The sequence below is a fragment of the Semicossyphus pulcher genome, unplaced genomic scaffold (genome assembly GCF_022749685.1).
Source record: "Semicossyphus pulcher isolate SPU_LCO1_2020_fin unplaced genomic scaffold, fSemPul1.0.p SCAF_15, whole genome shotgun sequence".
In the NCBI taxonomy this organism is placed as follows: domain Eukaryota; kingdom Metazoa; phylum Chordata; class Actinopteri; order Labriformes; family Labridae; genus Semicossyphus; species Semicossyphus pulcher.
This window is the reverse complement of record NW_027211659.1, coordinates 20,523,410-20,550,213: the sequence shown is the minus strand read 5'-3', so window position 1 is coordinate 20,550,213 and position 26,804 is coordinate 20,523,410. Positions and strand designations below refer to the sequence as shown.

Genomic DNA, 26,804 nt, shown 5'->3' with positions numbered 1-26,804 from the left:
TCTTTGTTTAGTTAGATGGTGACCATTATTGCATCATATTCTCATCATTCAATTACTGATTTCACTGGGAACCATAAGTGTGTACTGATAAAACGTGACTCTATCTGGATTGTCAGAGATGATCCCTGTTCATCCACTTTTCGTGTTCGAGCTGAAATGTGATGTGAGTGACGCGTGTTCCCAAAAATAATTTTCTGGATGAGAATCGGGACACAGGCTCAAAAGGCATCGTGTGCTGTCTGAAACAAGCGACATGCCTTGTAGGATGACTGCTGGCAACGGGATCATCTCTACAGTCCAGTGAGATGACAGTGACCCAGAACTGCTGATGTGTGTGTGATGTGCCAAGGAGGGATAGAGAAGAGCTTGACAGTAGTTGTTGGTACTGACTGCTGATGAGTCTGGCACACAAACAGCTTCAGACTTGCTCATACATTTTGCAAAGGTAGAGGAAGGTATGTGCACTGCTTAATCTTCGCATTTTTATCTCTCGGGGTAGCAAAATAAAGTCTCAGTCTGAGACAGGACTATGTTATGTCTCCTGTACGCCCTGCTGGCATCTAAGGATAACATTCGTCACAGATCCCCGCTTACATACAAGTCACATCAAGAGAGAGCACAAGAAGAGCTCCATCCAGACATGAAAGTCAATGACCCTTATCTATGGGGCACATTTTTGATGGCCTTATTTCACTAAACAGCCTAGTGGCAGATGGGATTATCAAAATCCAAATTTATCTCCTCTACTTTGCGGAACAGCTTCTTGTAGCGGGGTCTTAAATATCCACAGGAGGTTGAAAGGACCAAAATGAGGGCCAGCAAATCATTCGCACTGTGCCTTCCATGGCCTTGTTCTCAACATGTTTTATTAAGCTAGGGGTATTTTTTATAACTGACAATGTAATAAAGTGTTGACAGTGGCTTTCGTTAAAACTGTTGTGTGATTTTATTGCTCTTGATGTTTTCTGTCAAAGCGCCAACAGGGAAATTCAAGCTACAGCAACAGATCAATGTACAGATGGTTCAAAACCATTAACAGCATGGCAACAGTAAGTTATATTACCAATACAGGCAATATATATGACATCAGTGTAGCAGTACACTACGGACGGATTGCATGTTTCATTCAAATTAGAGTAAAAAGGAGAAAATACATACATACATAATAGGGATAAGTAATATAAATATTTTGGCATCTCCTCTTTGTCTTCCTCGCTCTGAAACAACATCTTCATTCAGCATCGCTCAATATAATCATATTGTCACCCAACATATCATGGGTCAAACCCTGATGTCTTATTGACAAGTTACAATGGAACAAGCAAGACATCCAAGTTTTTGCCGTATGATTTTCAGAACTCCAGTACAGTTTATATCCCCATATAAAGATGTGGTAGCTATAGGGATATAACATCATTTTTTCACATTGCCCACTCATTGATTAAAGCCACATGGCCAGTTATGACTGGAGCCAAATGGACCCTGTGATTGCAAATCACTCCCACTCCTAGGTCTGCAAATTAAGTGGTGTGGTAGATTAAAATATTCTGAGTTCGAAGCTGACAGTGATATCGCCACCAACACCATTCTAAGCAATAGTGTTGTCAGCGCTATGAATGCTTTTGCAGAGGACTCGTGAAAAAATATTCAATAAACTGCAATAAAAGCTGGAATGCCGCATGTGTACACTGGAATCAATCCGTCATGCAATGTAAGAGCAAAGGTCACGTTTTATAATTCTTTACTGTACAGGAAGATATTTTATTAGTGGATTGCGACTGATTTCCCACAGTGTGCTCTGCCAAGTCAATACGACATTTACCTGCGACACAGCACTGCTTACAGAGACCAGGAAATTCCATTCCTGATGGCTTTTTCTGTAAGGTATTTGAAACTGGTTCAGAACAGGGCCAGACGATAATAAAAACCAACAAAACTAAAGGAGCAGGGACATGAAACCAGCTGCCTCAAGCATCAGCAAGCTAAAGTTAATATTTGTGCTTAAAGCACAGTTTTACATGAGTTTTTAAGTTTCTAGACTGAGTCGAGTGGATATCGGCGCAAACAAGGAGTTGCATTTCATGTTCCAACATGATGTTCTCAACAAACTGGCATCAAACTGCCTTTTACAAGGCATATCTGATCTAAATCTGGACTGTGACTTTTTTCCAAAACAATTCTTATCTTACAGCAGCCTTTGACTGCATTTTGACTACACTTTACACCAACTGTTGTTCTTTACAACAAACAAGAAGAGCTGAGAAGACGAGAAGCCTTGCTGGTACTTTTTTAACCCTCCGGGGAACTATTGGCTGACTACTGGTTGACTTCTTTGTAAAGATGCTTTGTTCATTCATTGTAAGGCAAGTATAAAATGTCATTAAATGGAAAGGAAGGAATTTTCTAGTTCATACTGGGAGCAGATGATTTGAGGCAACTGATATCTATGCCTTAAGGCATATTTACATACTAGGAAATATAAAGATCATATTCATACAATGAATAGGTGTAACTGTATGTGATGCGGGGTGATACTGGACCAGAGAATGCTTTACCTAAGATCATAAATGACTTGAAGAAGTTAACTTATGGCCACTCACCAGTTTTCCCAGCCCCACTCTCCCCTGTGATGAGGATGCACTGGTCCTTGTCCTGGTCCCTCAGTGAACGGTATGCCTCATCTGCCAAAGCATAGCTGGAAGACAAAAAGCACAAAGTCATAAGCCTTCACATTACAATTACATGCTCTCCATTCACATAATAAACTGTTTACATAACTATTCCCAGTATTTTACAGGATATTTTGGGATGTGGACATAGTGGGGCGAAAATAAAATTCAGAGAAATGTTATGCTGCCATGCCCGGCCACATGACAGTCCACCTAATCAATAGCATGTGGTTTTATTGAAAATGAGGTTGCATCTGTAGGACAGCCACAGCCGCTTAATATAGCTTCAGTGACTGGTGAACATTAAGGGATTTGGCTTGGATAGTTGGAAATCTGATCATTTCCTCTCCTTTTTCTTAACTAAACTACTATTACTGCAGAGCATACTGCAAAACCTAGTAAGCAGCTGTGATGAACCAGATCAGCCAAAAGAAACCAGCTGTCTCCAGACGATGTTTCCGAGGACAGAAAATGGAGACGCAACTATACGCCAATTATCAGCGCAGGTTTATTTAGCATGCTAGCCTGTCTTTAGTGCTAGCAAGAGTAAAGTTCACAGAGATGGCACAAAAATATGTTATTATAATGTATTGAAATGTCCAGACTCATGCTGGTTGTTCAAACACATTCAGAATCATTAATGTTACTTCTTTCGTTGTTAGCATTGTCGTTACCAGGCGGCCTGCTTTGAGACAGCTTGTAACATTTATAGTTCATTATTACTCTTCTGAGTTTCTTCAGTGTTCAGTGTAACATTCTTTCTCTGTCCTAAATCTCAAACCGATTTCCCAAAATTACTTATTCAAACTATTATAACAACATAATAAATATCAGATGATTGGTTGACCAATGGCTAATGAGTACAAGACGACTAGGAAAATCCTGGCAGGTTTCTGTTATAACTCTGAATAACTCAATTAGTCACAAAGAATGGAAAACTACTCTCCGTGGATTAGTGAATAATAAAATAGCAGTGCCTATTATAAAATGAAGTCTATTGTCATACATTCAAGGATAGTAAGACAATGGGAAAGGGAGACTGATTATTGTCTAACACCCGCTAAGTTCCACAACAATATATTATTTGTTCTCTTTTTGAAGACAATCCCTTATGATGGTTTAAGAGAAGGGTGTGGATAGTGTTAGGATCAAATCACAATGACAACTTTTATCTTGTGTGGCTCTGTAATGTGATACACCCACAAAGAAGAAACACTGAAGGGTGAGGCTGCAGCAATACATTTTTACAGCTTCCATTTGGCAAGCATGTACACTGCTGTGTTCCAGCTTTCTCCTCCAGTAGGACACGAGACTGCAAATTAGCTTTCTTTGTCTCCCATCCCCCCATACTTTGGTACTTATTACTCAGGAATTCTTTCCAAAGCCACATCTGGTAATAGCTGTGATTGTGCCTTATGACACACTCTAAAAAGTTGTTGCTGTTGAGGAGTATGATGAGTTAGTTTGAGACAAGGTAAGGTTGTTTTGGAAGACTGTATCATCTAAGAACTCCATGATGAGCCTGGTCAGGCTTAAGAGGCGTCTGTCAGTCATTGTTGAGCATCACATGAGAGAAACAGGACTAAATGCGTCATGTCACTAAAGGGATCATCAGTCAGAAAATTTGGTTGCAAGCTCTTTAAGAAAATATTTGCCCTGCAGAAATGCCCTAGAGCAAGACAATGAAGCCCTACCAGCTTTACACTTGGCTTAAGTTTAGGTTGTAAAACCATCGAGGAGGTTTTAAATATCAAACTAAGATGAACATTTTTAAGTCTAATGTTTCACATCAGGGTAAATATAGCTTGAGGTAATTTTGGAGGAATGCAACCAAATAGTCCCTCCCCAGTGTCTAATTTGGTCCTGGCCTGGAGGGCTGGGGCACTTCAAGCCTCTCAAGTCTGAGTAATATCATTAATCAAGTATTTATATGCACCGAGTGTACTAGACTTCAATGCAGAAAGGAATGTCTGACATTCACAGATGCTGACAGGTATTTTCATACTGCACTGCCAATGGGCTCTTACGCTGGGTCTAAAATGGGATGTCGAACGCTGAGGTTACATTAACCTGCAGAGGCAATGCTGTCAGCATCAGGCAAACTGGACTTCAAAATGTAGTATGGCACCAACCAGCAGGGTAAAAAACTTGTTAGAGAGATTTTTAATTGATTTCCAAGGGAGACATTCAGACTGAATTTGAGACTATATGCAGCAACATTTGGCGATTTGTGTTTTATCTCGTGAAACTCTACAAAAACATGCCGAAATGGGAGGGGTGAAACTTTTAAAATCATTAAATCTAATATGGTTACAGCAATGAAATAATCTGTCAATTTGCTGTGATGAGGAACAGAACCTGAAGCATTTAATCACACACTGAACTATCAGTGACCCCTAATTTGAAAAGTAGCTGATTGCTAGTAAGAAGCCATGACGAAGGGGGGCCAGAGATGCACAGCCAGATGAATGCATTCCAGGCCACAATGCACAGTTAAATCCCAGGCAAGCTAATGGAGCTTAGGGTTCTGCACCATCACACATCGTTTTGAACCAGGGCCCATGTAGCCCCCCGACCTGTCCTCTCCCTCGTCAGTCCCAAGTACTGGCCGTACACCAACAAACCCTCAGTAAAATAGGTAATGCAGTGCAATGAGTTTTATCATAAAAGTTCCTCTGAGTCAAGCTGGTATATGCTTTGCAATAGACTTGTGGTTAAAGAACCACACTAGATGGCACCCATTCATATAATTTCTCTCCCTTGCTTCACCTATGGAATTTACTTTTAAATCTCATTATGGAAAACTTTTGTGAGTGAAAAACATTTGTTTAAAAATGTATTTAACAAATAGTAGGCTAATGTTGACCTTGTTTGCAACTTGAAACATCATGTTAAGTTGTCAACGGTTTCAGAAATGCCTATTACAATGCAGGTCTATTGGAAATGTCTTTCTGGTGCTCAGATATTATCCTAGTTGCAGAACCACAGTTGACCACTGGAGCTGGCTGGCCTGCTGATTATAGAGAGATACGAGAGCTTACAATCTACTCAGCACTCCCGCTGGCTGTTTGTGTTTTTTTGGGTGGGTAGTTTGTAAAAACAAACACAACTACACATATCTCACACTTACTCACACTGTTAACTTAATGTCCTTTAGAAATTCTGTTTCCCCATTTCCTATCACAAAAAATCCACTGGACATTAGTTAGGAAATAGCACAGCTAGCTAGTTAATTTTTGTTTCATTTGTCTGAAAAAATATTAACTTATCAAATGCTGTGTCCTATGTTGCTTTTTTCCCCATGCTACTGTAGCATACTTCAGTCTAATTTCATTGTACCAGTGTTTTGGAAATGCAGCCGTCACGGTGCCCATGAGTTCGGGTGCCTACAATTTATTAGTAATCGGCATGAAACCTTAGACTGTAAGGCTAAAATCACAAGTATTTCTATTGCAATAATCCATTGCAGAGTATAATTTGGTTAGTTTATCCACTGAAGGCATGATAAACGGCAAGTAGTATTGAGAATTACATCTCTTTGAAAGGAGCTGGATCCGGAACGGAGCCATAAGATACACACACGCATATTTAAAATTCCGCCCCTTTTAAATTGAAAAGGAAACAGCAGAATAATGTAGGAACAATTAACCAACGTCATTGATTTGCCAGTAATAATAATAATAATACAACTCTGTATGACTAAAGAGATGTGAACAAAAAAACAACAAACTTGGCGGAGGGTTATAATGTTGCTCACCGTCCGCACTATGTTGTGGTGACATGATTCCGCTGCACGTGACCTAGTGTAGCAGAGTTGCAGTTGAAAAAAGCTGCCCTTGGTAATTCAGCATAAAGGGGAGTGGATCTAGGGCAGGCAGTGAAATTTGGGCATAACTATAAAAAGAACGGCTCTCACCTACTACTCGGTTCCCGTCGTTCGCACAAAAGAATCGGATTCGCAAACGTCATAAAACTAATGGCAATACCACCATTTGTGGCAATGCAATCTAGCAATATGATCCCCCTCCTTGGGCCCTGTAAATCCGTTTATTTAAATCTACAATGGCCATAATATGCCATATTAAGGTATGTATCTGGGTAGTTATTTATATCTGTAATGAATTCAAATCATACAGCCTGTCTTGTTTTCACAATATTCTACTGATCAATATTAACCAAAAATAAGTTAAGAGAAATGTAAAATTAACTGTTAAAAACTTTACAGGAAAATCTAAAAGTTAAACTTTTGGTGCCCTCCATTACATCAAACAATATTTTCTCTACAACTAAATGCCAGCCTCTCAGAAATCCCACCCCACAATCTCTAAACACAGCCCAACCCCTCCCCTCCCCTGTTTACCATGTTTGTATGGATGAGGCTTGCCACAGGACATTACGTCACTGCTGAAAAGTGCAGCGTAGCACAGCAGATGTCTGCTTTGTGAAAACAGTGCTGTTGCCTGACCTGATCCCCGCAATGAGCAAACCATCACACAATTATCTCGCCCCCAGAGGAGGCCAGCGGGTGGGTGAGTGGGTGGGTTGTATGGGGGTGTACCAGAAGAGGGGTGACGGGTGTGCAAAATAGGGGAGGGAGGTCCCTTGCCAGACACATCCACACACAGCTAGTCATATGAATATGAATGGCCATCACATCAGAATATGAATAGAAGTCAGCAGAAGCGAGGGGGCACACCCAAATTTGTGCAAGCGCAGATGATTCACATGTTTGTATCAAAGAAAAATCCAAGCCACAACTTACTTCTTTCAAGAATCAAATCTGTATTTTTATTCCCACATACATAAGCAAGAAAAACAAGGCAGAATTAGAAAGTAAGTGTACCCCTGTGGCTACAGCATAGTGCTATCATTAGGAACATCAAAGCGGTATGAACAGCAACTGTACTTCACAAACGTGGAAGTAAAAACGATGATGAAGCACCAAGGTCACCATCAAAGGAGGGAGGAAGCTGCGAGTGAGGCACCGAAATCCCAAAGGCCTCCCTGATCAGCGTGTGGAGCTGGGTGTGTGGGGATTAGGCTGGGATAAGGTCTTGGACCATAAGTGCTGCTTGGCACCTCCCCTTCACATCTGCCTGCAGGCTGTAATTTGGCCTTGCACGTGGCAGCGGTGAACACAAAGCCACACTGGCATGAGGTAAGCAGTAGAAAATAGTCTAGTCAGTTCTTTTTACTACCAACCTCTGGTAACTGGGGCACAGGAGGAGATGATGGGCCTGCAGTGTGTGACCTGAATCTTAAAAGGGTGGAGTGCTTAGAGGGCAGATTCAGCACACTTTAAAGTTGTGATTTGTAGATGCTAATGAAGCTGTAATGTATGGGCTGGAGAGCTGCCCACCCAGCTACTGGGAGATGACAGGATCCTCAGAAGTTATGTCTTGATACAGACATGCAGCATATTTCTATACACTCTTTTTTTAAATAGTGGAACTTTGGTCAGCGTGCTACTTTGATGCTAAATCCGGCTAAGTTTCGATTACTTGTTTGGATGAATGTGGGGGGTTGAAATGGCACAGTAGCCTGTGATCTCAGTGTGATCTGGCTCTTCCAGAGGCCACAGGAAATCCGCCGGCTCTGATGGAGCAGCCAAGGAAGCAACTCTTTCCTGATGCGTTACAGACAGGTGGAGGAGTGGGCGGCTGTTGCAAAAACCAAACACACACACACACCACAGAAGCCTGCATACAGTGTTTGTTAGCGACCCTGCCGGTGTAGACGGCAGGGAACAGATACACACATACACACAGACAAAAGGTCGTAGTTCTGACAGATGTGGCCCATCTGTGTACTAACTATGACAACGTGCTAACCAAAAACAGTTGCTAAGGAGAAGATCAGCACACAGGGGAAAAATCCAGAAAAAAATCTGACACAGGATCATGATAACAGTCTCATAAGAACACTTCCAATGTACACCTTACAAGACCCAATAAAGAATACCTCCAACTCTGTAACTGAACTAAATTAAAAGCTCAGTGTGAAGTACAGCTGCCACACATCTCTAATTTATGTAGTACAGACTATACTGTCGGAGACCTCTGTTTAATTACTCATTGATACTCCCCCACCCATACATCAAACTTCCAGGGGGTCCAGGGCTCTAATTTACTTTACTGCACAGCAATTTGGTGTTCCACAGCAGGGGAAAACACAGACTCAGGTTGTTTGTCTGATCTTTGGAATTGCAGGAAATAAGCCTGCTGAGTAAGGTAGCAAAACATCCTCAAAGCAACACTCAAACAAAGACTCTTCTGAGCTTCTTACAGCCGGTTTGTGTTAATCAGCATGCTGCATATAAAAAGAATATTCAAATGACTCCTGATAATCAGGTATTAGAAGAGTTGAACAAACTGTCTGAGTCATAAGATAAATGACAGAATGCTGGATGACGACTGCCTTGAGCCTTTGGCTGGAAGACATAGAAACCCACGCTTTAGAGGAAAAAAATACATAGCCACGTGCACAGTCACAGACAGGCTGATGGAAAGAGAGGAGTAACATGTCTTTTTATAGGCCAGAAAGCTCCAGCTCTGTCAGATTTAAGGACTTCCTCTCTTCATCCTGTTCCCCAAACCATCCACTGTGGCAGTGTTTCTGGTCACTTAAGGCTCTCTGAGGCCCCAAACCTGCCCTTTACACTGAGGTCGTTTTCTTTTTGACACACATTTTTGACTTGTTTTCTAAAATTAGAAAAAAAAAAGCGCTCCACAAGCATCAAAACTGCCCTCGCACACTTACAAAAGCTGCACAGAAATAAACTGTTACACTCAATTTAAGACAAGATCGCTTGGCATGTCTTCAAAGAGGCAAAGGCCTCAGGGGTGACCATGTGAGCCGCTGAGCCCATTCAGACAACACACAGTCATTGTGGGTCTGACCCACAGTGTAATGTCGGTCCCACATCTGCACAAAAGTGGTGGTTGACACCCGATCCTGCTCCACACCAGGAAATGAGGAGGCCACAGGCCGAGAAGTTTTGTGGAAGGGAATAAAGTTGTTAGGGAGTTCTTTTACTAGAGCCAAAACAATGTGTTCATAATGCAATATTACAGTTGAAAGGCTGGAGAGGAATGAGTTTCTTCCCTTCGTCTTGGTTCATTTAACGCTGCTTATCTGGTTAAATAAACCTGATTTGTTGCACGGTGCATAGCCAACTTTTAACTTTTATGCCGCATGCAACTCTCGTAAGCACACTGTAACTGTAAGCTTTTGCCAATTTGGGTTCATATAACAGCATACCAAAGCGCTGACATCACACAAGAAGTCAGGCATCACTTTATAGCAGAGGTTTGCTGCCTTGGTTGAAGTAAAGATCAGCTCTAAGAAAGAAATGAACAAAACTTAAAGATCAGCCTTTAGTGAAAACGAGCATGCAGTCAGGAGATGACAGTGATCAGTCACTATTTACAAAATCAATTTTGGGTGTGTGCAAGTCAACTTTTCTTTGTCAAACAGAAAGAAAGGTACAAAAGGTCAGAGGTTGTCTCTTAATTAATCATATTGTGTTTCTCAAATTGCGTGTCGTCTCCTATTCCCTTTAAAAATTTGCATTGTTATAAAACATGGATTGAGGAAGTTTCCTACTAAGAAAACAGGAATCCACCAAAGCTCCCTGAAATGGAGCATGCGTGTGAGGAGGTAGTGGCGAGCCTGGCCTGTCAATGTGAAAAGCAGTGCAATGACATCATAAGTGTGTAACAAGCAGTGTGTAGTAGCAGTTGTGAACCCTCTACATAGACACATCTTACCATCCTAATAATTCACTCTTTAAGTAGCAGGAAAATACTGCCTCGCTGACTTTTGACTGAGGTTTTGTTGGTCAATAGCGGAACCAACACAGCAGGCACACAGATGGGCACCAGTATATTTTCTGCTTACACAACATGGATGATGGGTGTGAAAACAACAACTGTGCCGCTCTGAAACTAGCAATGACAGCCGCACTGCGCCCTTTAAGGTCACTTGCATTAGTTAATCAAAGCAGTTGAAGAAAAACAAGGAAAGCTTCTAAATGTATTTTGCCTGGAGGAAAAGAGCTCATCTCCATGTCTGAATCACATGACTGTCAGTACAAGGATCAGCAAACGCTACGTTCAGCTGGAAGAGAAAAGAGTGAAGCGCAAACAGCTAGGGACAGAGATCTAAGACAAAGATATTATTGTGAATTCATTTTGGAATGTCGAGGATCAATACTGAATACATTATATTAAGTTTTATGTGGTTTGACTCTTGCTAATTTTACCCTAATATAATCAGTTAGAATAATAATTGTCCAAGCCCAAATTCCCATGTAAACAGGCAATGACATTAGCTGATGAAAGCTAAACACTGCCAAGATGTGTTTGGCAGATTAAGTTTCTATTAGCATCTACAGTTTCTGTGTAATGCCTGTCTGACCCTCTAACTCAGGCCCTTTAAGATGTCTCAGCCACATTTTCTGTATCCAGCTGACCAGTGATCACACAAACTGCTTCCAAATCTGTTTGACAGCTTGTTTGATTTTATGTGACCAATCACATGCGGTCCTAACATCACTGTACACTGGACCTATTGAAAACAGCTCTTTACGATCAAAACAGCAGAAACGGCAGTCCTCCGTCAGCTTCTACATTTTACAGCTTCAACTGTGCTGCAAACTATGCAAATATGCAAATGCATGTCCTACATCACATGTAACTTAAAATACACTTGAAGCCAAAAAAGAGGATTTGGTTGCATTTCGATCCCCAGAATGTATTTACATGCTTACCTTTATCGCCAACAAATTAATGGAAGTGCATGCAACTCTAGATTGCCACAAAAAATAAAACTAAAATATAACGTATTGTTGTCAAAGATGTAAAGGTTCAGTATTGGGACAATAGTCATGTCTTATATGTGCCTCTGTACTGGTACACCTCTCGCATGATGTTATGCAAGCTGTGTACACAGATAGAGTTCAATACAGATTGTTCTGACTATGAATAGAGAAAGTTTACCCTGGGTTTTGACAGTCAGAGACAAAAGAGAATCAATGAAATGAAATGAAATCTACGGCTCACAGAAGCAATAAATAACAGCAAGGTTAATGTTTAATCAGTGTTGTGTTAAACTATCAGCAGGTAGATGAATTATCTTTAAAACAGAAGAAGTCATAATCTCCTCAATTAATGGTTGTCACGATATACTTACTCTCACGCACTGTGTGTTACAAAACAGAAGCTGGCTCACACAGTGTGAGAAATTCAACCAGTAAAGCAGAAATAAAAAATAAAAAAATAAAAAATACAGCACTAAAAAATATTTCACGTTATGGCAGTTTGTCAGAGCTTGAAAGTAGTCACAGGAAAGAAGGGAAGACAAGATAAGACAACAAAAGTCCCGGGCCAAACACAAACCAGGGGCATTTTGGTTATTGTTTGTGGTAAGAGACAACTTTCTTAAGCGCCAACAGAGAGTTTTGATTAACATATTGGAAAAAGAAATGACATTCATAAGTCACTTGAAGTGTCAGTTTAAGTAGATTTTCTGATTCGACCTGCTTGCCATCTATAAGCTCTAGGGAAGGTAGAGTGCAGGGGACCATTACTGTGTGTTTAAGTGTGTATCTAATAGACTGAGTAGGTTTGAGAAAGCTGTGAACAAATGTAGCCATTGATTATAAATGGTTGTATTATCCAGTGTACTGCATTTGCATTTTATTCTTGAGTTGAAGAGGTGGGTGGAAAAAGGAACACACACACACGCACACTTTCCCAATCATCTCCCTCTAGGTTCAGCGAGCTCACCATTACGCCAACACACATGCTGGAGAGGACTCACGCTGCCCACCTGAGTCAAAATGCCATTTAAACAAGTGCCCACTTACATCTACCTACGTACAGGTTCTGTGCTGAAACTCATGCAGGACTCCTCGAAAATTATTGTTTATGTAATACCAAAACAGTGTACGCATAAGCTGGTTACCAAATAACTGCTGCTGTAATTGGTGAAAAAAGAGGAGAGAACATCCAAAAAAAGATGTTTACCATTTCACAGACTTATTGCATAGAAAATGTACTTACTGCCTGTGTCGCAACTGACAACATAGGAAAGGCAAACAAGTGTGATGATGCTGTGAATGATTCCAAAGTCCATCCTGCCTGACTTTTATCTCAGTCTAATGTCCTGCATTGAAAATAACACCAATTCTTACGCCTATGGTTCAGATGTGAAATGAAACCTAACACTAATGGGTAATTACGTGTTTTGTGTTGCACAATAGCCTTATCAATTAGCTCTCACAAACTTGGCAGCACTTTTAAGTTGCCAGGACCGATGCCAGTTTAACAAGCTACAGTGCCAAATTGTAGAACTGCTGCTTGTTCATGCACGGGTCCTCTTGCACTGGTAAGCTAAATACAGAACTACTGCAAAATCCGATCACATGTACTGCTCCATGCAAAAGGTCCAGAGAAATCCAATAACATGTTGAGAAGCACCATACAGTCATAATGTACAAATTATGTAGGATGAGATTGCACAGAGGGAATGCTTCTGGGGTGATGCTGGTCAGGCAGGCACTTAGTACAATTAGCTTCCTCCCACGTGTGATCTCTGGTCTTCTTCAGTGCTTTTGACATGGAGGTCACAGACCTCTCCCTGGAATCTGCAGCTACAGCAGTGAGTGATTTAATAGAATTAGCCCCTCGTGTTATTCGCCAAGGATGCTTGTACGCTGCTGTTTCTTAATTTTGTGTTCTATGTCTTAGTATTAAACCTGACATTCTAGAGATATCGTAGAGCTTTAAAAAGGTATAATAAGTAGGATTTTTCCTTGCATTTTGTTTTGAACACATTCAAACTGGGCCCCTCCTCCTGGGCTCTTCGTCACCAGAAGCTCACTCTCACTCTCTCGTGTGAGTACACACCCACCCCGCCGAGCTAACATCGGCAGCATCACAGTTACCTTTGCGCTAGCATGCTTATCGCCGGTTACCATTGTGCTAGCATATTAACTGCCGGTAAGCTTGACCTATTTGGTTTAAGACACCTTTTTTTGGGGGGGGGGGGAAATCCTACTTATTATACCTGAAATTGACCACGACCACTGAAGTTATACAGTGGTCGTGCGAAGGCAAGAGAAAGAATCTTTATCAAGGTAGGTAAAAGACTCCCATCCCATGTGATTTTCGTATCATCAAAAGTAATGTATGATGAGCAATTTCAGGGATACACACAACTAAACAATAAAAAAAGAATGAATAAATCACGCACAGGGAGGTAATATTCCTCGATGTCAAAAGTGTCTAACAAAGCTGATTTCACAGTCAAGCTGTCATAACCACGTGCAAGACAGCTGAAAAGCCTGACATGTGCTTTGCACGGGGCCTCTTTGCTCCATTAGCCAGTCGTGATGCCCCGCTGTAACCAATGCTCTAATGGCACTAGGTATTGAGTGCTGAGAGCGTCGGGGGTCTCAATACCTCATTAAACATTGGGGAAATACGATCCCGCCCTTGAGACATGGGGTTAGCTGCCCGTCCACACACACAGAGATACACACAGATACACACACAGATACACACACACTCACACACTCAACTCTCAATCTGTGTCTGGCTTGGGTGGCAAGGGACACACAAAAGATGACTCCGGGCCATCTGTAATGCTGCTGCAGGAGAAAGGCCACTGATTAGTTCATCTCTAATGCTTCCACTGTGTGTAGTGGGGTGAAAAACACCTGCCAGTTAATTATGAGGACCCTCATCTGGGCAGAGAGCAGTTTGCTAAATTGGCCAGCAGAGGAAATGATGGACACGAGTGGCCCTTTGTCGGGGAAAAAAATGAATGTGGCTGTGTGTCTCTGGAAACATGAATCAATTCTCCAGTTGGGTTTACATTCAGGTTTTTTGGACAATTAGGAAAATTACAAATGGAGACCAATATGAAAAATGAAAATGAAATGAAAAATTGGACTTCATGGTGCATTTTTCTGACATAACATCTGTCAGCATCTCCAGAAACAAAGATATTGTTGCCTACCGATATACACCTTTTGTTTTAATGGGTTTTTGACCTAGAGCTGGTACTGTCATTGATGCACTCTTTGCTGTCTGCAAGACAAATCTGCATCAATTCAGTTAATTGTAGCTCAATCACACTGTGTATATTGGGACAAAGTCTTGGTACACTTCACTTGACAACTGCTTGGAAACATCTGCTGTCTGACTTTTTCTTAATTGATCAGTGTGTTCTTTACTGGTCTCTGGCCAAGCCACAGTTTACAGTAACTCTAATTAAAATGGAACTTAACAGGCAATTAGTCTACTAACAACTTTAGAGATGTGGGACCAGCTGCACTTCTTTTCTCCAGCTAATTGTACACTCACACACACGCACACAAACACACCTCTCTTTGTCAGGGGGAGTGCAAGAGCAGGTGTGAAGCAGACGAGCACCTGCGCACACTCAATGGTCCTAACTCATCATCATTTCAAAGGACACAAAAGCATTGCTACACAAACACAAGGCATTTTAGATATCCTAGGAGATGCAGGCACACAAATGCCAAGCTAATGATGACGTAAGAGCATAAATCAAATGCAACACATTTTACTAAACCAATCCTGCTCATGGACCTATTTCTGGATTTATTCAATAACCTTAAGCTGCATTAATCTTTCATCTGGTCCAAACAGACTATCCAGGATGCTTAGACAATTCCCACAACACCACCCACTGGACATTAATACACAGACTGTGTTATAGGTGTAATGACAGAGAGGAGGAAACCCAAAAGCTGATATGTTGTTACACTGGGACCAGTCACATTAAGACATTTTTGTGCCAGGAAGTCAAAGAACACACATTTGTGACATTCGGACATGATGTTGTCCCTGACAATGTTCTAAAAAAATCCTAAAAGTGGATGCTGCTTATCGACACAGTGGTGTTATTTGCAGTGTGTGTGTGGGTTTGTGCCGGTTTTCAAGGGGGTTTAAGGGTTAGGCAGTTATCTGGTGGTTGTTATTTGTTCTCTAAAATAGCTCTGCAGTAGCAGTGAGGTGAGAAATTCAATGAAGCCAGTAGTTTCTTCCTAAAAAAAGGCAAAAGGATTAACCAATACTGAGATTAGGAGTAATGACATGATAAGCTTCTGAGAGCCTTTCATTAGACGGGGAGATTATTAACTACGATATGACAAAATGTACTCTTTGTTGTAGAAAGTTATCTTAACACTTATCTTGTCCATCAAACAGTCACCAACTTTCTTGCAACAGGACAAAACAATGAAACAACTAATGCATGTTTTAAACATGATAGAGTTTTTTCATGCAGTCAGTCCATGGGGCTTGACACGCAGCCCTGCATCTTTAGCGGCTTTTGCAAACACTTTATGGACCTACTTTGACTTATGCAACCTGTTCAGAGCTGCTGATTTTATACTGCTCATGTCTCTGATGAGGATCAAAGACAGGAAGAGGAAGATTCCTGGGACCCCCTGTTGTTACCTTGATTAAAGCCCAACACTGATCCCCTTCAGGTACTGCAGTAACCCTGTCAGCAAGTTGAAGTTCAGCCCCACAAACATCAGGGTAATGACAAACATACACCTTTCCTGCTCAAATTAATTTGCTCTCAGACATACTGTGACAGTAACTAACAAAAAAACATTGCTTAAATCAGATCCTTTGTTACATAAAAACATACCCACCATGTGGACCAAGTTTTCATAATTGTTAAGTCAAGACTGCTACATTTAAATCCTAAGTAGTTTAAGTAAAACCAGTTTTACAACAAGTATATGAAAAGCTAGAGACTATGACGAGGAGTTAAAGCCAAATTGAAGAAAATGTATGACCAAACTCAAAGCGAGTCTGATTCTCACTGTAAAAGTGATTTACACAATTGTGGTGCATCGTCTTGTTAATGGATTCAGGAGTTCTCAGGAGTTTCTCTGGCCTTGAAAGTCAGGCTTTTCTTTGTTAATGGGATGAGAAGTGAGAGGTCTGATAGCTCTAGGAAAAGCTTTGTGTTTAAGGCATGAAGTCATAAATCATCTATAGTGATGCATACTCGCTGCTATGATTTGAATACCAGTCAAGTCAAATATATTCAAATTTCAACATCCAAATGTTGTTTTCAAATCCAAACTATGCAGCTGCTTCTTTGTTGGTATATTTTAAAGTATAAGAATAGTCAAAAGCCATATTCTGTCTTCGATGACACCAAATGATATTAAACGTTTATACTTGGGAAAGCCAAAGCCGGTTAGACAACATAAGGAATACAAAAATAATTTTATGCATTTTAGGAAACAAGCTTATTTCTTTCTTAACAGGAGTTAGATGAGATGGTCAATAGCAACTTCTTGTCAGAGTGCTCAATGCAGAGGTAACTTCATGACGTGTTTTAGCGTTAGCTTAATGTGAGTGTATCGAAAATTTTGACAATAGTAGCCTAGCTTGTTTACATATCCAAAAATGCCCCATTAAGATTTACTGTATGAATTGACCTTGTGTAGGAATTAAATAATCATTGTATTTAAAAGGAGCAGTTAGCCTGTGGATGCAGCATGCTAGCATATAGGTCTTGTACCAAGCTGACTCTTGAATGTATTTATGACACATTTGAAAGTTGACAAGATACAAGATATCAACATTTTTAGAACCAAGAAACATGTTTTTCCTTTGACAGACTAGCTGTTTCACCTAGCTAATTATTGCGCTAAAAAATGCTAAACAGGTCACAGAGAATATAGGACTACAGAGTTAAGACATTTCATGCACTCTACCTTCTTTTCACTTTGTTATATGTTCCAGACAGAAAGTATAGGAAGGGTAGCAACTAGGATAATAATAGAATTCTTTTTTTTTTTTTGAGAGGTAGTTTAGAATAACTGCGCTGAGCATTGACAGGGCTACAGGTTTGACTTGATCAATGCAAAGCCAAAAAGCTTGGTCCAGATGGTCTGACCAGAGGATTAAGATCAATTTATGTTGCATGTTGAAACAATCTGCCTTTGACTGGCATTTCAGGTCTTTTACAAGCCTGTCCTATTAAACAGGGCTTAATCTTCTTTACCTAAAGACTAACGGTAAGATGATTTTTCACAAATTGAGAGGATATTCATTTCAGTCAAGAGAAAGAATTCAGTTTTGCTCACGTAACCAAGTCAACCATCATTTGAGATGCAGAGGGACAGAAAAGAACATAGAAGGCTTCTTTTCTTGGGGCTGATTTTTCTGTATGTTTGTGTCTTCGTTTCTTTAAAGTTTCAGTCAGATCAGCTAAAACAGCTCAGGCAAACACCAGAAAAGTTACCTTATATAGTCTTATTTAAATAACACAAAGCCTTTTTTTTCTTTAAACATCAGGCAACATAAATAGGCTTCATGTGTCATTCATAAGTCAAGAGCTTTAAGTTAGCAGCTTAAGCAGCTTTAGGGACCATACTAGTGCTTTTGCATGTTTAGTTCTAACTAATCTTGCATAATTTACATTGCTGCCTTTTTGTGGCAACAGCTGGTTTCAGTTCATTTCAGTATGTTATGGAATTCATCTTGCAAAGCATTTGAAAAATGGTATGCTGTTTAGCCTTTAGCCTTTGGTAACTATCTTAATTACCTTGTGGTAATGCAGCTGAAGATCAGAAACCTTTTCTGAAAATGCTTGTCCACTGACAAACAGCAATGTTATTTATAGGCTTCAATATTAATCATCCCTAGTTAATCCTTCAGGCACCATACATGTTTGGCTATTGTTGGAATTTAAGGCCTGTAAATAGTACTGGGTCCATAATGACAATTCACACAAGGTTTGAAATACAATATCGACAGTATCACTCAAATGGGGCAATTCAAGACATTGGTTGGGGGAGACGTGGGAACGTTTGGCATCCATATAACATTGGTTTAAGGGACTCTAGTAAGTTTTTCCTAGTAAGAAATAAAATTATGATAAAACATTTGAAAAACATTTTTCATCCAGTTCCCATGTAAAATCCTTGTTTAATGTAATATAGCCAGCTGCCCTCCTGTCCAGCACAGGCAGCGCATGTCCCTGTCCCAACTGTAAGCCGACTAGAGCACATAGCAATGAAAGCATTGTATTCTGAAGGGGGGTTTGTTGTCTGAGATTAAAGTTATCATGTTTCAACAGGTAAATCAGGACACCTCCGTAATCTGGAAAACAATGCACTGAGCTGCTGCCCATGAGAAAGCTTCCTTGTACACAGTGGTAGTCCCTACCAGTATACAAAAGGAAAAAGGGGAGAGTCAGGCACAGAAAAACAGAAGAGAGAAAAACAAAGGGCAAAACAGCCTGAAACTGTGTCATGTCAGTTCTGTACAGCTGGCTGTAAAGTAAAGCCAAGGAGCCTGCTTTTGTCTGCAGGGAGTATGTCTGCTCAGGGACAAGGGCACTCTCGCTCTCTCAGTCGAGTTTTTCTGCAGCCTAGGGACACAGCAGGCTAATTGACGAGTGCTGGGCTTTGTTTTTATCTTGGCAGCCACACAGAAATGTTGACTTAATGTTGCCAGTGGACAGATGGCATGCCACAGTGCTGAATGGCTAGCAGAAGCCCCAGACTGGCTCTCCAGACAAGGGTTAGTGTCCCTCTGATCTCGGCCCTCTGCCCCTCCTCATTAGTGACTGGTTCCGAAGTCATAATCCTTACAGAGGTTTGCAATACACCGCACGTTCAGACAGGCAAATTACAGTTACTGCTCACAACATTTATCCTTTAAAAAATGTTGTTTCAATACGAACGGCAGTATCGGAAATGCTTCCGAAACCACCTAAAATGCGGTAACTGGTAGTCAATCTGATACTACAATGCATTAGCCCTCCCTTCAAATGATCTGTTTCTTCTTCTTAAAAATACAGCATTATTTTTCAGAATAATTGTTGAGGACGTAAATTACTGCGATCTGTGTTTTCCCACCACACATCCTTAAACTATATTCTATACATTTAAAGTTGAGATTGTTTAAAATCTGTAAAAACAAGACTGTTAAATGTTAAAAATATGTGTTTGTGCATATGTGCATTTGTTTATTCTTGCTGATATTAGAGGGATGCTCGGTATCTGCAAAAAACATCTCTACAAAAGCCTCTTGTGAAGCGCAGTCCTCATCTGTTCTTTGTTAGTTTTTAAGTTGAGACAATTTACATAAACACAGGATGGTTTTGGAGACCTGGGGGGTGGACTCACATGTGTGGACTAAGCTCATAGAAGTTCCTGTTGCGATACTCCTCCACTTTGTCTGGCGTGTAGATGGGCAGGGACCTGTAGGGGTTCATGGAGATCACCACACTGCCAATGTATGTCTGGGGACAGGAGAAGAAAAAGGACACAGTTAGCGTTGAACGGCATTTTCTCTGTTTACACAGAATGACAAGAGCACTGCTTTCAACAACTTTCCACCTCTCTGTCCATTTGGGTGTTAATTGTTATGTCTCGTTGGGAGGAATTTTGCCTCTGTCAGCTTTTCCCAGCTGGGTTTTCAGAGCTCATTGTTGAGGCATGCAGTGCCTGAAGTGAAACTGAGGAAAGTTTTATGGAATCTGAGTGATGGGGAGTAAACTAGACAGCAGAGAGGTCAAAGTACTAGAGTAGGGCTTTAGTAAATGTCAACCAAGGTAAAGGGCTTTTCACAGGATCTAATAATTTATATAATGTTATTAAGATGCAAGATATCACATGTCAGCTGTGGGTTGTTATCAAAAATTGGCATAACATAACGATTTTAGTGTCTCACATTTCCACATAAAAGAACACCTTTATGTAACATCCGCACAGGTCCTGTTCAACAGATAACACTTGTCAGATATTTCTGAAAGCGAATGTAACCAGCCATCATCTTCATCACCATCCTCCTACGCTCCAAACAAAGCCCAGATAGCACTTTCAAACATCAACCTGAAACATTTTCTTTGCTTTCCATGGTAATGGCTGTTGCATAACCCACTCTGACAAGAGTGGAGCATGGCCTTCCCTGTGGCAACACCACAACCTCCCACAGCCTCTCGTTCAATAGCCCACCACAGGCAAAATGAGGCCTTTTCAAGTGTCGAGGACAGGGTACAAAGGGAAAGAGTGTGTGCAATGTAAACAGCTATCACGTGTAAATGAGGAGCTCTTTTGACCAAAGGCAGAATCAAAACACCATAGAAACAGCAAAACACACTTGCAAGGGACTATTTTATGAATCTTCTGACAGATCAAATCAGAAAATTGGTGCAAAAAGGGCTCATTACTGGAGCCAAGAAACAGCTATAAACTAAAGCTCTTAAGCATTTCTGCACCAAATTCAAAACAAACAAAATTTCTATAAACAACCACATGCATATGTGCCTTCTTTTAAATTTGGAGCTTTTTTTTTGTTGGAGTCGGAGCGAGGACAAGAGTAAAACTTCCAAATATAACCATGTGCTACTTCTTTAAGTATTTCTATTCACTTTTCAATCTGCTGCCTGCCCACTACAAGTATGATATAGATCCCTTTTCTCACGGGGGTGTCAATCTTCTGACCTTTTCCTCTTCGAGAAAGGTTGACAGGAGGATGGTGAAAACTAGACAAGTAGCGTGTCAGGAATCAGCAGAGATCGATACTGCACGCAGGCACTGTCAATCCTGCACCTGTAGCTGGAAAATGTTTACTGTGTAGGTATTTATTTAGGTTTTATGCTAGGTATAAATCTCCATCTGTGTGTTTATTATTATTTTTATGGTTTCTTTGTAGACACATAATATAAAAGCTATTAAAGCTACTCACATTAAAATACATTTTTTCCTTCTCACTCTGCTTTTTCTAAAGATTATTTTTAGGGATTTGTCCTGCATTCACTTTAACAGTTCCTTAATCTGAGAAGCATGGTTAAATGATTTCTCTTGATCCAAAAATCCCCAGTTGCTTATTATGCGCATAATGTTGGTGTTCATGTGATGTTTCCAGGAAATAACAGATGGGTAGGACTGACACTTCAGCAGCACATGCAAAACATATGAATGGTATTTTTATACGACCTGAACAGCTATCTTATATAGTTAGACTTTTAGGAAAGTGAATATTTGCTGTGTTTTACAAGGATGTCAAATCAATCTTGATGGTAAATGTAGTGATTTGAAGTTAAACCTTATTTAGTGTGTGCTATATTGACCTGCTATGTGCCAACATGTACCAGAATGCACTGTGAGTAGTCAAAGCCTTGGCCTTGCTCAGATGCATTAAGTCAATAATATTCTCTGAACTCAGATTCTTTGATACCATTTTTGCTAGTTTGTAATACAAGTTAAGGCTGAGACCAAAAGTTCAAAATGAAAAAGTCTGTAGTACTTTAGTGCTATACGTCGAATGGCGGCGCTGGGGCCTGAAGAATAACAGATACAGCAGCTGCATCAAATGCAGGCGTTTTTCCATTGTATGCCCAATTTGGATGGATAGAGATAGAAGGTTGAAAATGGGCAAATAATCGCTTTAAAGAGAATTTATTTACTACAGACTGATCAATTAGCTTCAGTTTGGCCCTGAAGAAAAAAGAGGGCATAGGGCACCAAATCATACAACTCACAATGCAGAGCTAATAGTTAAATAAAGGGGGCTTTAGGGAAAAACCACTAATTGATTATTTTTGCTCAGAAGAAAAGAAAGTCAGACAGGGGGATCTTCATTCTCTTTGATTTTCCAAAGAGTTATTGGATACATGATGCGCTGTCCCTCTGGAAAACAAAGCCATGTTTCTTCTGCTGTGAGCTGTCATGCGATAGTTTGGGGTGGGGGTTGGGGCCATTTGTAAGGAATGATGCCACATGAGGGAAAATACATTCACATGCAAGGATTGTACACCACAGATTTATTGGATAAGTACAGGCTTCTGTGCTTTGCCTGGTCATCACTCTTGAAGTGCAGCTTGTATATGCCACCAAAAAAGCTTCTATTATAAACTTCAAGCCATGTGATTAACCATTCCATTAAGAAGCTATTTTTTTCACTTCAATGGCAGTGAGTAATTAACCAAATAGGTAACATCAGAAATATTATGATTTAGCTCTAGGCAATGGAAGCATCTCTTGGAGGAGCATAAACAAACTATTCTAAAAAGGCAAACTGAGTTTAAATAGTCCCAGAACATTTAGGTCAGCACCAGACAGAAAAGAAAAAGCTCTGAGCTTAGAGTTTAGGACAGAAAATCGAGGGCATCCAAGATGTGAAAACACTTTTTCCATTCCTCAGCAGGATGTGGGCTACATCTTGACAAAATATCTAGTGCACAACTAAGGCAATCATGGCTACATGAGGTGACATCATCCCTTGGGCCCTGAGCCCTGTGAGCCAACAGTAACCAGAGCGGAGCTGTAATCATCTTGGCTGACGTATAGAGCAGCCAACCTGCAGTGAAGGGAAAGAGTGGAGTGCCCGAGCACAAAGCCCAGAACCAATTGCCTGATGCGGGGATGATAGTTCAACAACTGCCTTCTTCTGGAGATAGATAGCAACCCAGGCTGCCAGTCCCTCCTTGTCCCTGAGCTCGGGATTTCATGCCTCATTTAAAGGCATCATCTACATTCCTTGGTGATGTGATTTATTGATTGGCTGGTTACTGTGGTCTCTGTATCTGTGCCACTTGTGAAGCAAAGTTTAAAATGAGTGAGGGAGTGGAGGGACAATAGCGTTATGAAAAGTGTCTGCGTCTTTCTTTAAGGATGCCGTCACTATTTTATTGATTGGTGGCAGGGACAAGCAGAAGAGTCAACATAATAGTGTTACACTGTTACTAGAAGTGTTTAGTTACATTAATGCAATCATTACTTGAATAATAAAAGGTAAACTTACGTAGATCTCATTGTGGTCAAAGCGGTTCCTCAGGTTCTCAAGGAATGTGTCTTCAGACAAGGGTTCTAGGAGGACCATGTCGCCAACCCCGATCATGTTGTCTAGAAGTGACGTTTTCACCTCCATTTTGGCTGCAGGTGTCCCCCCCTGCACAGAAATACAGAGAAAGCCAGACAAACATTACACTAAAGTAAATTAAAGGTGTCCTGTGGAGTTTTTCACCACTAGGGGTGCTATGTAGCAATATTGCTTGGAGTGAGTCCCTGTTTTCTTTGTACCGTGTGCGCACTCATGACGCATGAGCACAACAAACACAACGATGAGTAAGCAACGTCAGTGAAAAAGAAATCTGCTAGAAACATGGATGTATACAATACACAATTAAACTATGTTTGAGAAAGAATATTTGTTAAACCTTAATGATAGAGACAATGTGTTTTATATACACTGGTTCAAGAAATATGCCATTCTATTACACCTATCAGGGCATGATTATTTTAAGGTTGTTGTCCATTATTTGTGAGGTCTCCGGTTTTTCAAGAGGCGTTCTCTGATCAGAAAATAAACAGTCCTAAACTTAGCCAGTGCAAATAAACTCTGGGTTGGAAATGTTTGTACAGCAGTGGTCTGACTCCAGGGGGAGCGGGGCCTTTTGAGTGGCTATTCAGGCAGCTGTAGCATGAGAGAATGTCCCTCAGGCAATTACATAACTGGAGAACTTTGCCCTTGACCTCTGCATGTCTGCTCATCTGAAATCTGCTACTGTTTAAGGGCTGCTTATAAATCAAAGAAAGAGCTCCAAAAACAGTAAACTGCTTCACAGCTTTCAGCTTTTTACCCTGCCTGCTTGTTGCAGCAGTATAATATTCGACGCCAGTAAAGGATCTGGGCTGGAGTACACCATCACAAAGACCTTGCTGGGGGTGGCAGTTTTCAGTCCAGTGTTGCCTCCCATCTCCTTTGGGACAGTAATCCCAGTGCTATAGGGCCGGAGATAAAAGAGAGGCCTGGGATACATTCAGGGCCTTGATACAGGGCTTTGCTGTGCTAAAAAACCTAAAGTCTGCTGTTGTGACAGACAGATGAGGCCACGTAGACGTGCAGATGTCTGTTTTTGCATAACCCAGGACAGACAATGGTACCGAATAAAATATGGCAAAGCTATTTTTATAATGCACTTTGATATTTTAGATATATTTTTCAATAAATAAAGCACTGATGTTAGTGGGAATTAAAAGAAGCCCTGAAAAACGATTACATCTGACACTCCATAGCTCCAAGCAATGGCTAAAATTGTCTGCACAAATATCTGAGGCAGACACAGATGTGGAAGGTTCATGTTTCGGGATTAAACAACTAGATCAGAGGGTAAAGTATTTGAAACAGCACGAGTCAAAGCTCCAACATCTCAGCACAAAACCCTTACTGTTTTTTTCCTGGACATAACTCTCTGTCAGCTGTCACATCAACTTTTAACACCAACTTAGCAGCAGCATGACATTCCTAAAAAAAAAAAAATGGATCTCCTGTGTAGACATCCACTTTAGTGTTTCCCTGGCTTCTGTTCCCCTGCAGGGCACAATGTTATTGGCCCATAAAGAAGTCGTCCGGCTCTTAGTAGGAGGCAAGACTCCAAAGCTCCAAAACCACTCATGCTCACACAGAGTAAAAACAAATCTTTCAAAAAGGTGGGCCAAGGGAGAGAGGGAACAATGTAGAGGGTTAAATTTTGTTTTGCATTTAAAACAAAAGGCTGTAATGTTGTAAATGAGTTGTTCTGATACGAATGCCGATATCTTAAAATGCCTCCGATACAGCCTCAAAGGTGGTCTCAGGAATCAGACATCAGCATATGAAAGTCAATTCACAAGAAAATACCATACCTTTATTTCTCACTCCCCAAAAACATTGACTTGCTTCTTCTTCGCCAAATTAGTAGCATACACAACAATAATATGGCTGCCACTAGTAAGCAGGAAAATGGAACAGTTTTCAGAAAAAGTATGCTACAAAAGCAAACAACAACGAGATGCTAGCAAGCAGAGAGTGTAAAGTTAGCAGGCATTTTAAGCTAGCAAAATGTCACCTATCAGTATTTTTCAATCACATATTTTGTGACTGTGTCTTTAAATTTAAAGTTTAATAGTTAAAAGTGTGAAAACACAAAGTAAAGAGTTTCTATAACTTGAGCTGAGCTGGCGCTAACCTTAGCTCAGCTCAAGTTATTTCAGTTAACTGAGTCAGGCCATACAACAATGACAGAACTTATATCATATCCATAAGCCTAAATCTGTTAAATAATAGTAATGTGTATATTTTTTAATCACACTAGTATCCCAACTGTACTCCATATCGGCCAATACCTAAAGGGCCAGTTTGCTGATTTTCCACTTCAGTCCTATCATGCTATCATGGGGAGCTTGCTATTATGGCAGGAAAAAAAATGCACTTTCGCTCTGTGCCTTTGGACAACGCTATCCGCTTCTCCAATGGGCCCTGGAAAACCTCCACCAGACAACGTAAAAACACGTCATCTGGCATAGGCCAGGGAGCTTGCTAAACTACACTTCCTCAATCTAGGGCGCCTGCCTCCGATGTCATGTCTCGTCAAAAACGGTCAGGTTTGAAATGTAGACTGCAGACCTGAAGACAATCCACCAGTATTTTGTCTTTATATTTCGGATTCTGTACCACTCTGACCCATTGCCTGCAGCAATCCTTTACTAGAAAATGGTAGCATTTCACTCCGCCGTCTCTCGCTGGGCCATTCCTTTCAGAGGGAGGGTTGCAATGCATGCTGGGTGTTGTAGGAATGTAGAATGGGCAAAACCATGAGCTGTTTGTACAACTTTCTCCAAAGCTGTGCCGCCAATTTGAAATATTATTGCGTCAATCGATTACAGAGAACACCAGCTTTGACCGACAGTGGCTATTTCCAGGGGCTCCAATTGCTTTAAGTCTCGGTATCTGAAGCAGAAATAGGTATAGGAGCAGCCCTAGCTGCCAATACCCCAATTGGTTTTGACTTAGATAGATAAACGTAGATGGTTGGTGTTTGGGGGGGTGTTTCTTACTCATCTACTCACAGTGATGTCTACTACTTTGTGCCTGCCGACTACGGCAATGTGCGGCTCTAATGGCATTATGCCAGAACATTCCCAGTAATGTCTCATGTCTACCAGCTGCTCTGGTCATCTGAGGTGCAGTTTTAAATCAAGTTATTTCCTCTTTAATGTAGTCACTGATCCTCCTGAGGGATGAATCAGATATCACCAGCTCTGTGATCTCCCACCATATGTTATCTTCCTTGAGGGCT

At 40.8% G+C, this 26,804-nt stretch overlaps 1 protein-coding gene across 2 annotated transcripts in view; it reads right to left on the bottom strand.

Moving 5' to 3' along the window:
* myo1b (myosin IB) overlaps positions 1-26,804 on the bottom strand; it is a 66,534-nt gene that overhangs the window by 32,665 nt on the left and 7,065 nt on the right. For both annotated transcript variants that reach the window (XM_069662794.1, XM_069662795.1), the window contains exons 2-4: positions 23,489-23,635; positions 19,867-19,982; positions 2,601-2,695 (exon numbers count right to left, since the gene is read on the bottom strand). In XM_069662794.1, the coding sequence (XP_069518895.1) occupies positions 2,601-2,695; positions 19,867-19,982; positions 23,489-23,614 (337 nt within the window). In that variant the 5' untranslated portion in view covers positions 23,615-23,635. The remainder of the gene's footprint in view (positions 1-2,600; positions 2,696-19,866; positions 19,983-23,488; positions 23,636-26,804) is intronic.